Here is a 17,784-nt window from a genome sequence, read left to right as displayed (position 1 = left end):
TTTGTTGCCACGTTTAGGGAACTGGGGACTTGCATACCCAGATCCCTCTGTATCATAGATCATAGAACCCTACTGGCCCTGGGGACTTGTCTACCTTAATGTAATTTAGGGTACCTACCGCTTCCTCCTTCAATATATTGATATTCCCCAGACATTTACACACCTATCCTTGGCCTTAACATCCTTCACACCCATCTCCTTGATGAATACAGATACAAAGTCCTCATTACGAATCTCACCACCTTCCTGTGACTCCACACGTAACCTCCCTCTATTGCCCATGAGTGGGCCTATTCTTTCTCGAGCTACCCTCTTGCTCAGAATACATGCATAAAAGAACTGGGATTCTCCTTCTCCATGTTTGCTAAAAACGTTTAATTGCTCCTTTTAGCCCTCCTAATTTGGCATTTAAGCTCCTTCCTGTTTTCTCTATACTCAGGGGCTTTGTCAGTTTTTTAGTTGCCTCGACCTATTTTATTTTTTCTTTTTGACTAAGCTTACAGTTTTCCTTGTCATCCATGGTTCCCGAATTCTGCCATTTCTGTCAGGCATTTCCTGCATTTCAATCACTTGGCTTTAAAAGCTTCCCACATGCCAGGCGTGGATTTGCCCTCAAAGAGCCGCTCCCAATCCACCTTCCCCTGTTCCTGTCTAATTTGGATGTATTTGGCCCTTGTCCAATTGAACCGAGGGTCACTCTTGTCCTTATCCATTCCTACCTGAAGTCTTGTGGAATTATATGGAATCCTTTGCTCCTGTATCTGCTCTGAGCTTTCCAGGTGATGTGTAGCTGACTGATGCTTTTTCAGATTTGAATTCCCTTGCTCCACCTTCGACCTATTCTTAGCATCTTTCCAGTTCATGGCTAAACACCCCTTTTTGTTGCAGTGGTGACAAACAGCATCAATACATTTGTGATGATTCACATAGTGTGTCCCTCAACACCTGAAACATCCCATTGCTTTCACCTTCTTGCTGCCTCTTTCTTGATGCAGTGCCCCCTCCTGCACATCACCATTGGTCTTCTGGATATCTTTTGCTGCTGTTGAGATGGGGGGATGTCATTCTGTCTCAGGCAAGGTTAGTTCCAAAGGAAGGTGGTGAAACTTGAACTGAATCTTGAGAAATGAGAAATACGTAGTCGGCAGGATTCAAACATGTGCAGGGAAACCTCAGTGGATTTCTCGTGCTTCATCCTAACCACTTGGCTACGACTACACATCAAACAGCGCCTAAAATCACACTGATCTCCAGTCAAAGGAATTACCAATGTTACCAAGTGTTTCAGCATCTCCCCAGGTTGACGTTAACTTTTCTACCCCAATATCTCTCTCCCTTTTTCTATATCTCTTTCCACATATTCACTCCTTCGATCCTCCATCTCTTCAAGGGATATGGGAGGAATGAGGATATTAAATTCGATGATCAGCCATGATGAAAATGCATGGTGGATCAGGCTCGAAGGGCAGAATGGCCTGCTCCTCTTTCTTGTTTCTCAAAACAGAAGCAGGCTATTTCCCCCATCCCTGTCCCTTCCTCTCTGTTCCCCGATCATACGCTGAAAATTTGCATTCTAATTCAGTAGAATGATGAAAAACAATTCAATAAAATATTGATCAGGATAATTTTGGTGACGGTCATTGTCCTATCAACAGAATAAGATGAGACTGAAAATAAAATGATCAGTTCCTTTAAATCGAACACAAAACTGCAAGAAGTAAAACTTGTAGTGGGTGAGAACAGATCTGTTGCGGTTATATTGGAATTTTCGAATGCCATAAATATCTATAACCTGACAATGTGCTGTATTCGAACTGGAGGTGGTTCTTCAACAGCCAAGATACATTCTCTGAATTTAATTCCGTGTTTAGTTCAATAATAATAGAATTGTGTTTCTCGGGTAGAAGGAGAGAAGTCTAGTTTTCAAACAGGTTCTGTAAATTAGTTCGATAACTGGCTGAAGATAGGTTTAGATGTTTGAATTAGAGAGCATGAAATGATCTGTTTCTGAGTGTTGCTTTGGTCAGTTTTGGTGAGCAGCTTTGCAGTTCTTAGATTCACATTTGCTGAGCGAGAGAGTTGGGTGAAGCGACACTGGAGGTGCTCCATTCATTTTTGACTGTTCCTCAGAGATGAGCGATGGCCTGGTTAAGGAGGACTTGGTAGTTATTTGTGTAACCCTCATAATTATTGAAACTAGATGAAGTATAAGTGATGGGGTTGTGTTAAAGTTAAGTCATGACTCGACAGTTTGGCCATGTGGGAAGGAAAGGACGTTTCCAGTGCCCACAGTGTGTCCACTTTCCTGAAGAGTTTCACGTTGTAACTACCTGGAGCTGCAACTGTGGCTGGAGTCACTGTGGAACATGCACAACGAATTTGATTGAATTCTTTGAGGATGTAACAAAAGGGTTGATGATGTACTGCAGTGGATGTTGTGAACATGGAACTTAGCAAGGCGTTTGACAAGGTCCAATAGGGCAGAATGGTGAAAACAGTAAAAACACATGGGATGGAGTGTAATGTGGCAAACTAGGTAAAAAGATGGCTTAGTAACAGAAAGAATTGCTAATGTTCCATCGATGCCTTGTAACTGGAAAGTTGTTTCAAATGGTGTTCCACAGTGCTCAGTTTTGCGACCCCCTTACTGACTGCGTTACATATTAACGATATGGACATGAACGTGAGGGTACGATTGGGAAATTTGGAGACGTCGAAAAGATTGACCGAGCTGTGAATAGTGTAGAGGGCAGCTATAATTTTGAAATGATATAGATGGGTTAATGGAGTGGGCGGTAAATTAGCAGATGGATTTTCTCACAGAGGTGTGAATTCATGCAGTTAGGGAAGTCAAGCAGTTGTAGAGAGTACACAGTTGATAGGAATATCTTAAGAGGGGTAGATGAGGTGAAATATCTTGGTGCTTTAAGACAGCAGTTTAATGGACAGCATTCCAAAGAAGGCATAGGGAATGTTATCATTCATTGGCAGAGGTATAGAATAAAATATTAAGGATATAATGATGGAATTGGATAAAACAATGATGAGGTGAAAACTGAAGTATGGTGTGAAGTTCTTGTCATCATATAACAGGAAGTAATTGTTCTGGAGAGAATGCAGAGGAGGTTTACAGGAATGTTACCAGGGCTAGAAAACTGTTGCTTTAAGGTGAAATTAAATAGCTTGTGGTTATTTTCCTTGGAACAAAAGTGCACATAATGATGTGGGGAAGAGATCGAGTATAGTGGATGAAATTGTTTCCCTTTGTGGATAGAAATATGGAGCATAGTTTCAAGGTAAGTGTCACAACGTGTAGAAGGGAAATGAGGATAATCTGTTTTATTCAGAGGGTAGTGCGTGTCTGAAATTCTCTACCCGAGTTGGTGTTGAAGGCAGAAACCCTGAACTGTTTTAAAAGGTACCCTGATCTTAAGTTTGAGTTTAGAATGGATACCTGGGTTCCTCGTGCATGGCATTATGTACTGCAACTTTTATATGGCTCTACCTTGATATACCCAACTATTTTGTCACCTTTCCCTCTGGCTATATCCCCACTGACTCTCTCTCTACAACACCCAACAGCACTGAAAACTGGGCTTCCACAGTCTTCCCTCACTGACTACCACATGGCTTCCCAACTGACCACCAGATCCTTACTAATCCCCACCACTGCCTCCACTGTTATCTCATCCTTCAATTGACCACCATCCCTGGGAATTGCGCACTGATCTCCCCCAATGACAAAACACATGGTCACCTGCCCTAGTACTCCATGGAAGCTGTTGACTATATCAGACGTAATGGGGGATTGGTGTTAGAGCATGTATGTTTTGGGTTATCCTCGATGTTCAGCCACTTAAAAAAAAAATGTATTAGATGGAGATAATTAAGTCTCCTAAAGAATGGCTTATGTGATGTGGGAAATCCCAGGGTGATGTCAATATAGATTTGGATCATGTGACTCTGCATCTTGTTTCTTCACCGTGTTGATACTTCACTTTGATGTAGGCATGGTGCTATTCCTCGCATGCCCTCCTGAACACTCTTATCCCGGCGTTGATTTCCTGGCTCAGGGATAAGATCAGAGTGGGGCCATGAAGGTTATGGCCCATTTGTTGAGACAATTCTGTCGGTATTGATGGACAACAGCACTTCAGGGATGCCCGATCTTGAATCTATTGCTCTGTTCAAAACATATCCCACTTAGTGCCACGAATGACGATATAGGCTATTGTAAACTTATAGATGATCTCTGATTTCCAAAAGGACTGATACTAGTCACTACTGCTAATAATATCATGGACAGATACATTGGAAACTGAGAGATTAGTGAGAAAGTTTTTAAGTAGCCATTTCCCTTTTGTTGATTATTTTGCCACAAACTCCACTCCCAGTCTAAAACTATGCCTGTTAAACCCGAAAAACAAGGTCAGACATCTTGCAGCCAAGTCATTCTTGGACTTCAATGGCATAGAAGCCCCCACACAAAGTTAATCATGTGCCCTCAATAGTTTGAGTGCTACTCTCATGTGATATTTAATATGGAGTACTGATTCACTGGAGAGGGGTGGGAGAGTCAAGAGTAAAGCAGCCGGATGTTTGTGACCCAGATTTGACCCGGTGTCATGAGCGCTGTTGAAGCCGAGAGTCAATGTTAAGTACCATCAGTAACTCCCCCTCAACCGCTGTGCCATCACATCTGATCTATCTGCCCTGTTAGTGGGACAGGAATTTACTAATTCCGTTCCCAAAAGTGAAATGATCGCACAGGTGTAATCACAGAATATTACTGGTGGGTGCCTACAAAATGTCTATGGCAGCTCAAAGACTGCTACTTATTAACTGGAGATTATGTCCACATAATCTCTGTTCTGTTGTTAATGAGTAACCAATCTATTGTAGAAAAAGTACAAACTCAGAACATAAGTCTGGTTAATTTTATAGACGGCTGGATATCGGTCAATAGATCTGAAATCCACATGTATATTACATTTAACTGTTAGAATTGGGACAGAAACGAGCCATTGGTCAAAAGCAGATATGATGCAATGTTCAGTGTGCTCTTCCTTCTGGTGTCTGAACCCAATAAATGAGCAAAGTTATTTGCACCTTGTTCTCTCTGGTCTTTTCTAGTCAAATAATCCATAAATAAAACAGTGGGCAATAAAATTAGAACAGCATTGCCCCTAAGTACAGCACATGATATTTTTTGCGGTATTCATTAAACGTCACTCGAGACAGTCAAGAAAAGGCATTCACTGTCAAGTGAGACAGCATAATGACTTAGCCTAAAATGAGCCATGAAATTAGAACAAATAAATCCAAATGAGTGTGAGTGTAATTCACATCCTGCTCTATATGAGGTAACAGTATGGGGAGGGATTTCACTGATCAGCCTGAAGGTTAGGGTTAACATTTGTCACTATAGTGCATATGTTTACCCTGGGTGTGTTCAAAAAAAAACTGCTGAACCCATTACACAAATATTCCTGGACACTCTGGAAGCAGAATCGGGAATTGCAGCACACGATCTGTCCCAGAATTTCGTCCTGAGCATTATGTTTTAGTTTAGTAAATGTGAACCATCATTCCTTTGTTGCACTGGCTGAAAGCACGGGTATAATGTTTGCCAGCACTGAAGAAGGCCAGCGAGTTTCCACCGAGCCCAGCAAGATCATTCATTCCAGTTCCACTATCTCATTTTCATTCTGTTTTAAGGAATAGAATGTCCTTAAGTTTGTTTTCTATGCCTCTATCTGCAAAGTCCAGTACCCCAAACTCACCTATCATTTTTTTTTCAAGCTGCCCCGTCAACTTTAACTATTGTGTGCATGTACTGCAAGTTCCTTCTCCTGCTGCCCCTTTAGGATTATATGTTTGATTTTATATTGCCTCCTCTCTTCCTGCCAAAATCTATGACTGAAATTTTCTGCAATGAATTTCATCTGCTGTATGTTGGCCTGTTCACCAACCTGCCTCTGCAGTTGAAATATTATCACTATCCTCCACATATCACTTCCACATGTCATGTTAGTTTTACATTTAAATGTTATTACTGTACATCTAATTCAAAAGTATTTGCAGATATTAAGAAAACAGTTGCCCTGTTTCTGAACCGGTGTAACCCAGCTGTCTCCCTCCCTCCAATCCCAAAATTCCCTGTTCATTATTGCATTTCATGTTATTCAGCCAACTTTGTATTTATGCGGCCATTGGTCTTTTTCTCAAGGATATCAAATTTGCTGACAAGATTGTGGAACTCTGTTAAATATTATTTCAGACGTCACATCATTGCATTTTCCATCAAATTCAGTCTGTTCCATCCTCAAAAAACATGAATCAAATATTCAAATATGGTTTTGTGGAATACGTTACATAGGCTTCTCTCAATTATTACACTTCATAATAACTTTAACAGTATCATTTTCTTTAGATCAGACAAATGAAATGTACTCATCCTGTGTTCAACCATGGTCTCTGACTCATTGGTACATCATTTTGGTCACTCACCACATTCCTTTTTCATCTTGCTGTTTATTTTGCATTTCATATACTTTTCCAGCACGTCTGTGTTCTATTTAATATTAGCTTCCAATATATACTATCGTTAGTTTTAATCTTACATTGCATGTGGCATAACTGTCAAGGTTAGCCTTTCTCACCCATGCCCTAAGAGCTGAAGGGGACGGACATATTGAATGATTATTAAGATTTAATGAAGAATACACTGTCCACTTGAAGGAAAATTAAGCACCAATTATCGCACTGAAATTACAAAAAAAAACTAGCACCAAGGAAGAAATTCACTATGTTCATTTAATTTAAATTGGTTATGGATAATCCAACGCATCCGATGATGGATACATCTCCTGGGTCTGATGGTTCCTATCCCGGATGTGAAAAAAAACAGATGGCTGTAGGAATCACAGAAATGGTAATCATAATCTTTCAAGTCTGACTTGATTCAAAGTTCTGCTTTAAGGCTGGAAATTTCCTCACTCCATTGTGTGTGTGTGTGTGTGTGTGATAGAGAAGCCAAACACTTAACAGGCCTGTCAGTTTAAATTATGCTCAGTGAATCTACCAGCACTGGTTACTCAGGATTGAGTTGCTGTATAAAAGAACAAATATCAACTGAGCAGAGAAAGCTAACATGGTTTTATTAAATATAATCCATGTCTGCATAATCCAGTTGTTATGGCTGAGGGAACTGCTGAAAAGGTGGACGAATGGTATGTTCCATTAGTTACAAATAATATAAACTGTTTTGCTTTGAATAGATTTCGGCTGATTAAGAACTGATCAAGTTATCATGTAACCATATTAGGGATAAACTTCCATGTGCTTGTGAATGAAGACCATGCTGATTTCATGTTAAATTAGAGTTGAGTTATACCGGACGAGGTTTCTTTGGAAAAAGGTTTGCAGGTATCTGTAGTTAGCTGCCAAAAGTCTGCACAAGCTGATAAAATATCAACTGTCAAAGCTGATATTGATATTTTTGCATTCACAATTTTCTTTAGCCTTGCCTCGTAAATGGAGGTGAGGCATGGAGCAACCATGATAACACTGATTTCCAGGGTCTGAATGTTCATTTACCTCTCTGATATCCCACCAATGTTACGGTTTCCTGGCCTGGAAGATGTGCCCAATAATGATAGAAAAGAAATGGGACGTCGGTTGGATTGAGAAGAAACATAGTTATCAGCAAAAAATGCAATTTAGAGTGAGGCCCCATTGTTATAAACAGTCGAATAAGGATATAACGCAGCTTGATTTTATTTTACAATGGCAATGTGTAATCAAACAGAAAAATGTAGCGGGGAGCATTTAATTGCTTCAGTATTGTCAGTTCCATTCGTCGAGTTTACATCAGTGACGATAATATTAGCTGGGCCGTATATGAAGTGTAATAGAGACTTATGTAATGAGATATATGATTTCTTGTAATAATTTTGGATGTTTCTTTCTTGGTTGCTGGGAAGTCAGACTTGCTTCAGTTTGGTAACTGATAGTTTCCATGAGATTTTTAGCTGATTGTATGTTGAATATATGTTGCAGCATGCTACGGTGCAGAGGGACCTGGGGGTCCTTGTGCACGGGTCGCAAAAACCCAGTCTGCAGGTGCAGCAGGTGGTCAGGAAGGCGAATGGGATGTTGGCCTTTATAGCAAGGGGGGTAGAGTATAAAAGCAGGGAGGTCTTGCTGCAACTGTACAGGGCACTGGTGAGGCCGCAGCTGGAGTACTGTGTGCAGTTTTGGTCGTCGTACTTGCAGAAGGATATATTGGCCTTGGAGGGAGTGCAGAGAAGGTTCACTAGGCTGATACCGGAGATGAGGGGGTTGGACTATGAAGAGAGACTAAATAGACTGGGTCTGTACTCGTTGGAGTTTAGAAGGATGAGGGGGATCTTATAGAGACGTATAAGATAATGAAGGGGATTGATAGGGTAGAGGTAGAGCGATTCTTCCCGCTTAAAAAGGATAGCAGGACTAGAGGGCACAGCCTCAAGATAAGGGGGGGGAGGCGGTTTAGATCGGAGTTGAGGAGGACCTTCTTCACTCAAAGGGTGGTGAATCTCTGGAATTCTCTGCCCATTGAAGTGGTGGAGGCTACCTCGCTAAATATATTTAAGTCACGGGTAGATAGGTTTTTGATAGACAGGGGAATTAAGGGTTATGGGGAGAAAGTGGGAAAGTGGAACTGATCCTCTTCAGATCAGCCATGATCTTATTGAATGGTGGGGCGGGCTAGATGGCCTACTCCTCCTATTTCTTATGAATTTCAATAACCATCTATGCAAATAGCATTAGAATACTGGTCTAACTGAGTGGTGCTGCATGTGCGAGAGCCGAGTCCTGTTCTATACCTCTCTGTATATATAACGAAAAGACTGTGTCAGTCTTATCTTCCACAATATTTAGTTATGTAAACCTTCAGAAAGGTCTCTCCTTAAATGGATCCCTGCACCCTCCTTGAAATTGTAACATCGTGGTTCATACTTCTTGTAAAACGGCAGCAATTTGAACTTCTAGCCATTGAATTAAATTTCATATGACAAGCAACAATCTGTCTCCAGACATCCAACGTTTGATGTTCTTGCCACACTTTGCAGCTGAACATCCAGCTATAATGTGTGAGTTTACTGAAGCTGATGTACAATCCTAGATGTTTAATATATATCAGAAGGAATGGCGGTTCCACGACAAATCCCCCAGGGAAAAAATGGCAGAATTACAATCTGAATTAAAAACTATTGATCACTATCGATTGCTTCTGTTAGTAACTAAATAGACACTAAGCAAAGCACTGCCAAAACAAGTTTGGTTTTGCGAATATGGATGTTGCGTGGTATTTTATCGAACATTTGTTAAAGGCTCACATGCGTAGGACACAGTTCTACGATCGGCTATGCTTTTTTTTAGGGCAGCAGGCCGGGAGAAACACGCGAGCTCCTGTGAGCATTCGCAAACTGTGGTTGGGTCTCCCTGACCTGGATTTCTGGCAGCGGCTGCACGATAGTTCAACATTTAAATAGTATTTTGAAAACTATATAAATGTGATTAGAGGGCTTGGGACTGTATTCTGTGGGACAGCTGGCATCTCTCACACGGCCAGAGTGTTCATTCCAGCTGTGATTACACTAACTTTTGGGAGTTAGCGGCCTGACTCCATCAGAGTGAAGGGGTCAATTGGGTCCTCCAGGGGGTTGGGCAGGAGTGGTCGTTTCCCCCCCCCCCCCCCAATCATGGGCACCCCTGGCACTGATCAAAGGGAAAAGTGCCCATGCCTGGGGGGGAATTTTGGCACTGCCCCATCAGCCATAGGTCAGTTTCAAGGGGAAGGAGGCTATGGGGGCATGGTTGGAGAGCCAGACCTGCGGGGGGATCGGTGAGATTGGGGGTCCACGCTGCCATTCTATCATTGGAATCGATGTGGGCACGAAGGAGGCCAGCAGTCGGGGTGTGCTGGGGTAGTCAGTGGGAGGGAGGGTCGGGGGATTGTGCCGTAGGGTCAGGACTGCCGGGGGGTTTCTGCCTGAAGGGGGGTGACTTCACTGCGGGTATTGAGGTGCTGGAGATCAGGGCGGGCTGAGACGGGGTCAGAGTGGTTGCTGTGTGTGTGTGTGCATGCGTGCATGTGTACGTTGGTGGGGGGGTGGTTACAGCACTGCGGGGGTCCAGCTCGATCAAAGCTGATGAGATGTTCACAGTTCGGGGCCTCTGCACATGTGCAAAGACCCATTGGCTTCAGCTAATCAGGCAGGAAACATAGGAACATAGAAAAACTACAGCACAAACAGGCCCTTCGGTTCACAAGTTGCGCCAAACATGTCCCTACCTATCAGGCTTACCTATAAGCCTCTATCTTACTAAGTTCCATGTACTTATCCAAAAGTCTCTTAAAAGACACTATCAAACCCGCCTCCACCACCACTGCCGGCAGCCGATTCCAAGTGAAAAACTTACCCCAGCACCTCCTCTGTACCGACTCCCCAACACCCTAAACCTGTGTCCTCTTGTGGCAACCATTTCAGCCTTGGGAAAAAGCCTCTGAGAATCCACTTGATCAATACATCTCATCATCTTATACACCTCTATCAGGTCATCCCTCATCCTTCGTCTCTCCAAGGAGGAAAGGCCGAGCTCTCTCAACCTATCCTCACTAGGCTTGCCACCTAAACCAGGCAACATCCTTGTAAATCTCCTCTGCACCCTTTCTATGGCTTCCACATCCCTCCTGTAATGGGGCGACCAGAACTGAGTGCAGTATTCCAAGTGGGGTTTGACCAGGGTCTTACACAGCTGCAGCATTATCTCCTGACTCCTAAACTGAATTCCTTGATTGCTGAAGGCGTTCATCGACGAATAGAGCCCAGCCCCTGAAATCGACTGATATTCATGCCAGTGGCTTCTGCAGTGCAGTGGAATATTCTACTGTGAACACCCAGTGGGGGAAAAAAACATGTATTACTCCAGATTTCCTGTGAATTCAACACCTCAAATTTCTTTGGGAGAATTCCAGCCAAAACCTTTGTTGCGTTGAAATAATCCAGTATCTCCATTGTTTTATAAACACAACAAACTATGTTAATAAAATAACATCTTAACAAATGTTGAGTTTTCAATTATTGATCAACATTCGAACCACATACCAATTATTTTTGCATGAATTCGGTTTCCAACCATTGTCCCCACAATGATGTATTCAATTAAAACCTTTTATCTGCGATTATTTAAGGAATGAGAATGGAAATTGTGGGGGGTGGGGGGGCTATCTATAATCTTTCAGTTTCACTAGACTCTGATGAGATGCCAGAGGATTGGAGAATCGCAAATGTTGCAGCCTTGCTCAAAAAAAAAAGGTTTTAAGGATCATCCATGCAACTACAGGCTATTTAGTTTAATATTTCATTCATTATCTGGACATGTATTGGAATGTAATGAAATACACTGTTTCTTGAGCACTATATAGCCAAAGCATACCGTTCATAGAGGACATGGGGGAGAAGGAAAGGAGAGCGTGCAGAATATCATGTGACGGAGCTTTTAAAGCACAGAATGAGAGTAAAAGATAGAATTAGAAGGTATGATGGTGACGGCCCATATGAAATCAGCATACTGAGATTGTCACCATCTGGGGCACACTTCCAGAAATAATTATTCGCAACAGAAATAGCAGTCACCTGGGAAAAAAGTGAGTTGAGTTGGAAAAGCCGGTGTGGATTTATAAAGATAAATCCTGCTTTAAAAAAAAGTTTCTGGAGTTTATTTTGGGAGGAGACAAACTGAAAGTTCGAGAAGAACACTGCTATTGATGTGGTGTACACGTACTATAAGAAGGCATTGAATATAAAGCAATGCAGAGGATGTCTGAGAAAAGTTCATGGAATGAAATAGACATTAGCAACGTAGATAAGAAAGAAATGGCTGAAAAATTGGAAGCAGAGAGTGACGTTTGATAGATAAATGGCAGAAAAATGGCTGTAGTGGTGTTCCAAAGCGATAGGGATTGTTACCCATGCTTTTTGTTGAATATATTCTGATCTAGATCTTGATGTGCAGAGGATAACTGCAAATTTTGTGGGACAAAGGTGCTGAATATTGTAAACTGTGAGGAGGATAACATGGAAGTCCAAATGTTACAAGTCAGGTTGGATACTTCAGGGTGTTCTATGATGCTCGCCTGATCTGTAATGTTTTACGTTGAATTTCACTAGGATGAGCATAAGAGGTTTCATTTTAGGTGTGATTCAATTAACCCACGAGGAGCTTTTATTAAAACCATTCTTATTTAATTAAGAATATTCTTGATACGTATAGTAAGAATCGTACCAAGAACATTTAACAATTACAAACAAAAAAACACAGCAACCATGATAATATATAACTCTAAAGGTAATATTTCTAATGTCTTCCAATCAAAGACAATGTCCAACACACAAGACCCTACAAACAAACACGTTACAGCAGAGGTTAATGCCTGCTCGTTACAGGAATCCCGCCTGCTGGTTTGAATGCTGAAAATCCCTTGTGAAGAAACTCAGAAGAGGTTGCAGTAAAATCTGTTTCCCTTAAACTCAGCTTCTTTAAGACAGAATCAAATAAAGAAAAAAAAATAGGGAGAGAAAGAGACTTTTTTAACTTCCTGCTAAACTGCTTTCCAAAACAAACCTTGAAAGCCCCAAGGAAGAACAAACCTATCACCTGACAGCTACGGCTTAGCTCCATCCCCAGTGACAGCGCTGAATCTGTAAGATGCAGGATTAAAAAAAAAGCTTTCTTAAAGGTATACTCACATGACAGTATAGACAAGTTGCTGGAGTGGGCATATAGTTGGTAACTATAATTCTTTGTGTTGAGGTGCAAATGGGTGCATTTTAAATGGAAGAAAATGGAGAGACAATAAACAAATAAGGCCTACAATTCTCATTGAGGACAGGAACGAGGGAACGTGTGCACATGCACATCGATCATTGAATATGACAGGAATAGGTGAGCTTTGCTAGGGGTACAATTCCACAAAGCCCTACGGTGATTTACTTCAAGGTGAAAGTGAATGGAAAATGTTGGCTTGAGGGTATAAACCTATAGGAGGATGGATTCAGTGAGATCAGACAGTGTGTAACGCGGGGAGGATGGAGTCAGTGAGATCAGACAGTGTGTAACCCGGGGAGGATGGAGTCAGTGACATCAGACAGGGTGTAACCCGGGGAGGATGGAGTCAGTGACATCAGACAGGGTGTAACCCGGGGAGGATGGAGTCAGTGACATCAGACATTACGTGACCCTGGGTAGATGGAGCCAGTAAGATCAGAAAATTTGTTAACCAGGCAAAATGTAATCATTGAGATCAGACAGTGTCCAGCTGGAGGAGGATAGAGTCAGTGAGATCAGTCATTGTGTAACCCGAGAGGATGGAGTTAGTGCGATCAAAATGTGTGTAAGCTGGCGAGGAGTGGAGTCACTATTCAGACAGTGTGGAACCCAGACAGAATGGAGTCAGTGTGATCAGACAGTGTGTAACCTGGGGAGACTGTTGCCAGGGAGTCCACTCTTTTCCCTTGCTCTCACAGCCCCCACCCTGCCCCCACCAACATTGTCATTCAGATAGACACAATCCCAGGTTGAGGATTCAAAATGTTGGAATCCTCCTCGGCATTTGGACTTGCATTGGAGGGAGGTTACAAGGAGCAGTCACTTAGAGTTAGTTTCTTCTGTTCACACACATTCACAATTCTTACTTCTTTTGAGGCATTTAGGATTCAATGGAACACCCTTAAGGGAAGTTCTCCTTGACTACACACATTTTCTGGTTTTCTGAAGAGCATGTAACTTTGTTAATTTTTGAAGATGTGCCCCCCTCCCGTTTCTGATCTTGGTGCACCCACAGTAGATGAAGCAAAGAGGGGAGTGGTGGAAGTGAAGATGGGGAGGATGTGCAGTAAGAGGAGGGAAGCCCCTCCCGTTCCTTCTTTGGCCTTGTCGCTATTATTGGCTCCAGGAAGACAAGATTCGATGGAGTTCTCCTTCAGTTTACTCATTTTCTGTGGTCAGTTTTACTGCTGGTTTCCCGGGAAGGGGAGTATGCCATATCCACAGGTATGAGTGAGAAATCCCCATCTGGAGGGCGTTGCAAGGTCTGGGATAGGGATTGAATCTCTTGACAGAGATTGTGTTTTGACGTTTCAATTTTTCCGTTATTCTGCCTACTTAATGCCATATCCCAAGATGCAAAAGCAGTACAAGGAAGGAGACCCAGAAACCCCTCAAAAATAACAGAAACCCTACAGTACAGAACGAGGCCATTCGGCCCATCGGGTCTGCACTGACAACAATCGCACATTGGACTTAACCCCACAACCCCATGCAGTTACCCCATCAATCACTCTAACTAACACATCCTGCCACACTAAGGGACAATCTTGCATGACTAATCAATCTAAACCACACATCTTTGGACTGTGGGAGGAAACTGGAGCAGCCTGAGGAAACCCATAATGATACAGGGAGAACGCGCAAACTCCACACAGACAGTGACCAAGCCGGGAATCGAAGGCAGGTCCTTGGAGATGTGAGACAGTAGTACTAATCACTCTGCTGCTATGTTTCCCAATGCTAACCCAGTTTGTTCAGATCCATAGCTCTTAATGAGTATCTCAATTAAAGAAAGTGTTCCACAGGCTGGAAGATGTTTGGGATGAGTATTCCAGAGCGTAGTCTCTTGGCAGCTGAAGGCAAGGGGCCCATGTGTAGAAGAATCCAAATAAGGGTAGGTCAAACTTTCAGGAGTGCTGAAATATTGCCAACATCTAAGGCTGGACTATAATATCTGGCTGGGAAGTGTGAGTCAGTGGAGATATTTGAAAAGTCCGATTGGTGTACAAGGAACTAGGGCTCATGAGTAACTATAGAGTATTCTTTAATTAGTACAGCATTTGACAAAGTTCCTCATGACAGGTTGGATTTTAGTAAAGCGTTTGACAAAGTCCCTCATGATGGGTTGGTGCAAAAGGTTAAATCTCATGGGATAAAATGAGAGGTGGCTCGATGGGTAGAGAACTGGCTTGGCCACAGAAGGGTAGCAGTGGAAAGGTCATTTTTTTTCTGGCTGGAGGTCTGTGACCAGTGGTGTTCCACAGGGCTCTGTACTGGGACCTCTGCTATTTGTGAAATATATAAATGATTTGGAAGAAGGTGTAACTGGTGTGATCAGCAAGTTTGTGGATGACACAAAGATTGCAGGACTTGCGGATAGCGATGAACATTGGTGGAGAACACAGCAGGATATAGATAGGCTGGAAAATTGGGCAGAGTAATGTCAGATGGAATTTAATCCAGATAAATGCGAAGTGATACATTTTGGTAGGACTAATATGGGGGGTGGGGCAGGGGCTATACAATAAATGGCAGAACCATCAAAAGTGTAGGCGGACAGGTGAACCCAGGTGTGCAAGTCCACAGACCCTTGAAGGTGGCAGCACAGAGGGAGAAGGTGGTGAAGAAGGCAAATGGCATGCTTGCCTTTATAGGACGACGTATAGAGTATAAAAGCTGGAGTGTGATGTTACAGCTGTATAGAACGCTGGTTAGGCCACAATTGGAGAACTGCATCCAGTACCAGTCGCTACACTACCAGAAGGCCTTGGAGGCTTTGGAGAGAGTACAGAGAAGGTTTCCAGGATGTTGCCTGGTATGGAGGGTCTTAGCTATGAGGAGAGATTGGGTAAACTGGAGTTGTTCTCCCTGGAAAGATGAGAATGAGGGGAGACCTAATAGAGGTGTACAAAATTATGAGGGGTATGGATTGGGTGAACAGTGGGAAGGTTTTCCCAGGTCGGAGGTGACAAAACACGAGGGGGTCACAGGCTAAAGGTGAGGGAGGCGGGGGCGAGGTATAACTCTGATATCAGAGGGACGTATTTTACAGAGGGTGGTAGGGGCCTGGAATGCGCTGCCAAGCAGGGTGGTGGAGGCGAACACGCTGGGATCGTTTAAGACTTACCTGGATAGTCACAGGAGCAGACGGGGAATGGAGGGATACATAAGAATGCTCTAGTTGGACCAATGAGCGGTGCAGGTTTGGAGGGCCGAAGGGCCTGTTTCCTGTGCTGTACTGTTCTCTGTTCTTTGATCTCGGGTTACTGAGACGTGGTGCAAGTTAGGATACAAGAAGCAAGTTTCAGGGCAGTTCGTAAGATCATCTTGCATGTGGAACACTATTTTTTATTTGCTGACCAGCAATATATTTATGAGAAACAGATAGCTCTCGCAGTGGGACTCTAGGGAATGGGATTGAGAAAATAAACCAATGCCAGTGATATGTGCTCTGCGATTTACTGGATATACATATAGACAGGGATAACTTCCACCCAGCTGGAAGGTAGTGAAGAGGATGATGATGTGATCAGCTGTGACAGAGGCTTCAGAGACATAGAGTCCGCTGATGATATTTCACTGACCATTTTATTTCGTCTAGAATGTAATGTTTGACTCTGATAAGAGCTGTTTCAATATTGTGGCGGAGGTGGAAACCTAGTTAGATGTGTTCAAACACGTTCCAAAAAAATGGTGTCTACATTTAGCAAGTAAAGTTATCGTCATGTGTTTAGAAGAAGTGGGAGGATAGACATGGTCCAGGGATTTTCAAGGGCAAATGAGATCTAGATGATTTTTTGAAGAGGCAGCACAAACAGTACCAAGGCAGTGGGGACACCTTCAGATCTATTTGTTATATATATCTACATGGTGTTTGTGAGATCGTAAATACCAAAAGATAGTCCCCATGTAAATTTTGGAAATCACATTGCTGCTTAAAGATACAATTAAAACATTTTCACTTCACAGTTTCCATTTAACCCTGCTATGGATTTGTTTATTTCAGAGCACCAGAGTTGAAAACACCTGTCACAGCAATGGCTGCAGGTTTCAACAGCAGAGAATATCCAATATCTTCAAAAAGATTGCCATTGGATAATGGTAGGTTCAGTAAATACTCCCAAGTTTTCACCGTCCTGTTAATGAATCCAGACCTCATTCATGAACCTGTAGTTCACACAAGGAACAGAGAAGAATATACGGCAGCAAATTATAAACCAGTTAAACTGATATAATGGAGTTGTGGTGAAAGTAATGTCTAGTGCAAGTCGATAGGCACTGTTTACATGGATATCCAGAAGGCATCTGGACAGAGTTACTTAAAATTTCTGTCATGCAGTGGAAGGCAAATTTTTGACCACATAATGAACTTGCTGGAAAAACAAGGGATAGAGGTTAGGTGAATGGACGTTCGGCTGACGGTCAGGATGCAGCTTGTTCTGTTCCAGAAGCATCTCTGTTCAGCTCTCAGTTATGGGTGGCACTGTAACACAGTGGTTAGCGCTACGACTTCACAGCTCCAGTGACCTGGGTTCGATTCCCGACTCGGGTCATTGTTTGAGTGGAGTTTGCATATTCTCCACATGCCTGCATGGGTTTCCTCCAGGTACTCCGATTTCCTCCCACAGTCCAAAGATGTAAGGGTTAGGTTGATTGGCCATGCTAAAATTGCCCCTGAGTGTCCTAAGATGCATAGGTTAGAGGGATTAGCAGGTAAAATATGTAGGGATATGGGGGTAAAAGTTGGGTGGGATTGGTCGGTGCAGACTAGATGGGCCAAATGGCCTCTTTCTGCACTGTAGTTTTCTATGATTCTATGAATTTCTAACCAAATTTATTGACAACCTAGATTTTGGAATAAAAAAATGAATATTCAAACTGATTATGACACTGTTATTGAAACAT

The 17,784-nt window shown here is 42.6% G+C and overlaps 1 protein-coding gene across 1 annotated transcript in view; it reads left to right on the top strand.

Annotated features, from left to right (window-relative positions):
• Positions 1-16,726: 16,726 nt before the first annotated feature.
• The window catches only part of LOC145337420 (NACHT, LRR and PYD domains-containing protein 3-like), a 155,472-nt gene continuing 154,414 nt past the window's right edge, over positions 16,727-17,784 (top strand). Inside the window, exon 1 of the mRNA XM_080182194.1 lies at positions 16,727-16,980. Coding sequence (XP_080038320.1) covers positions 16,917-16,980 — 64 coding nt within the window. The 5' untranslated portion in view covers positions 16,727-16,916. The remainder of the gene's footprint in view (positions 16,981-17,784) is intronic.

Source organism: Carcharhinus amblyrhynchos, unplaced genomic scaffold (genome assembly GCF_965287045.1).
Source record: "Carcharhinus amblyrhynchos unplaced genomic scaffold, sCarAmb.v2.hapA scaffold_48, whole genome shotgun sequence".
NCBI classification, from domain to species: domain Eukaryota; kingdom Metazoa; phylum Chordata; class Chondrichthyes; order Carcharhiniformes; family Carcharhinidae; genus Carcharhinus; species Carcharhinus amblyrhynchos.
The sequence above is the reverse complement of the archived record's forward strand: the minus strand, read 5'-3'. Positions and strand labels throughout refer to the sequence as shown.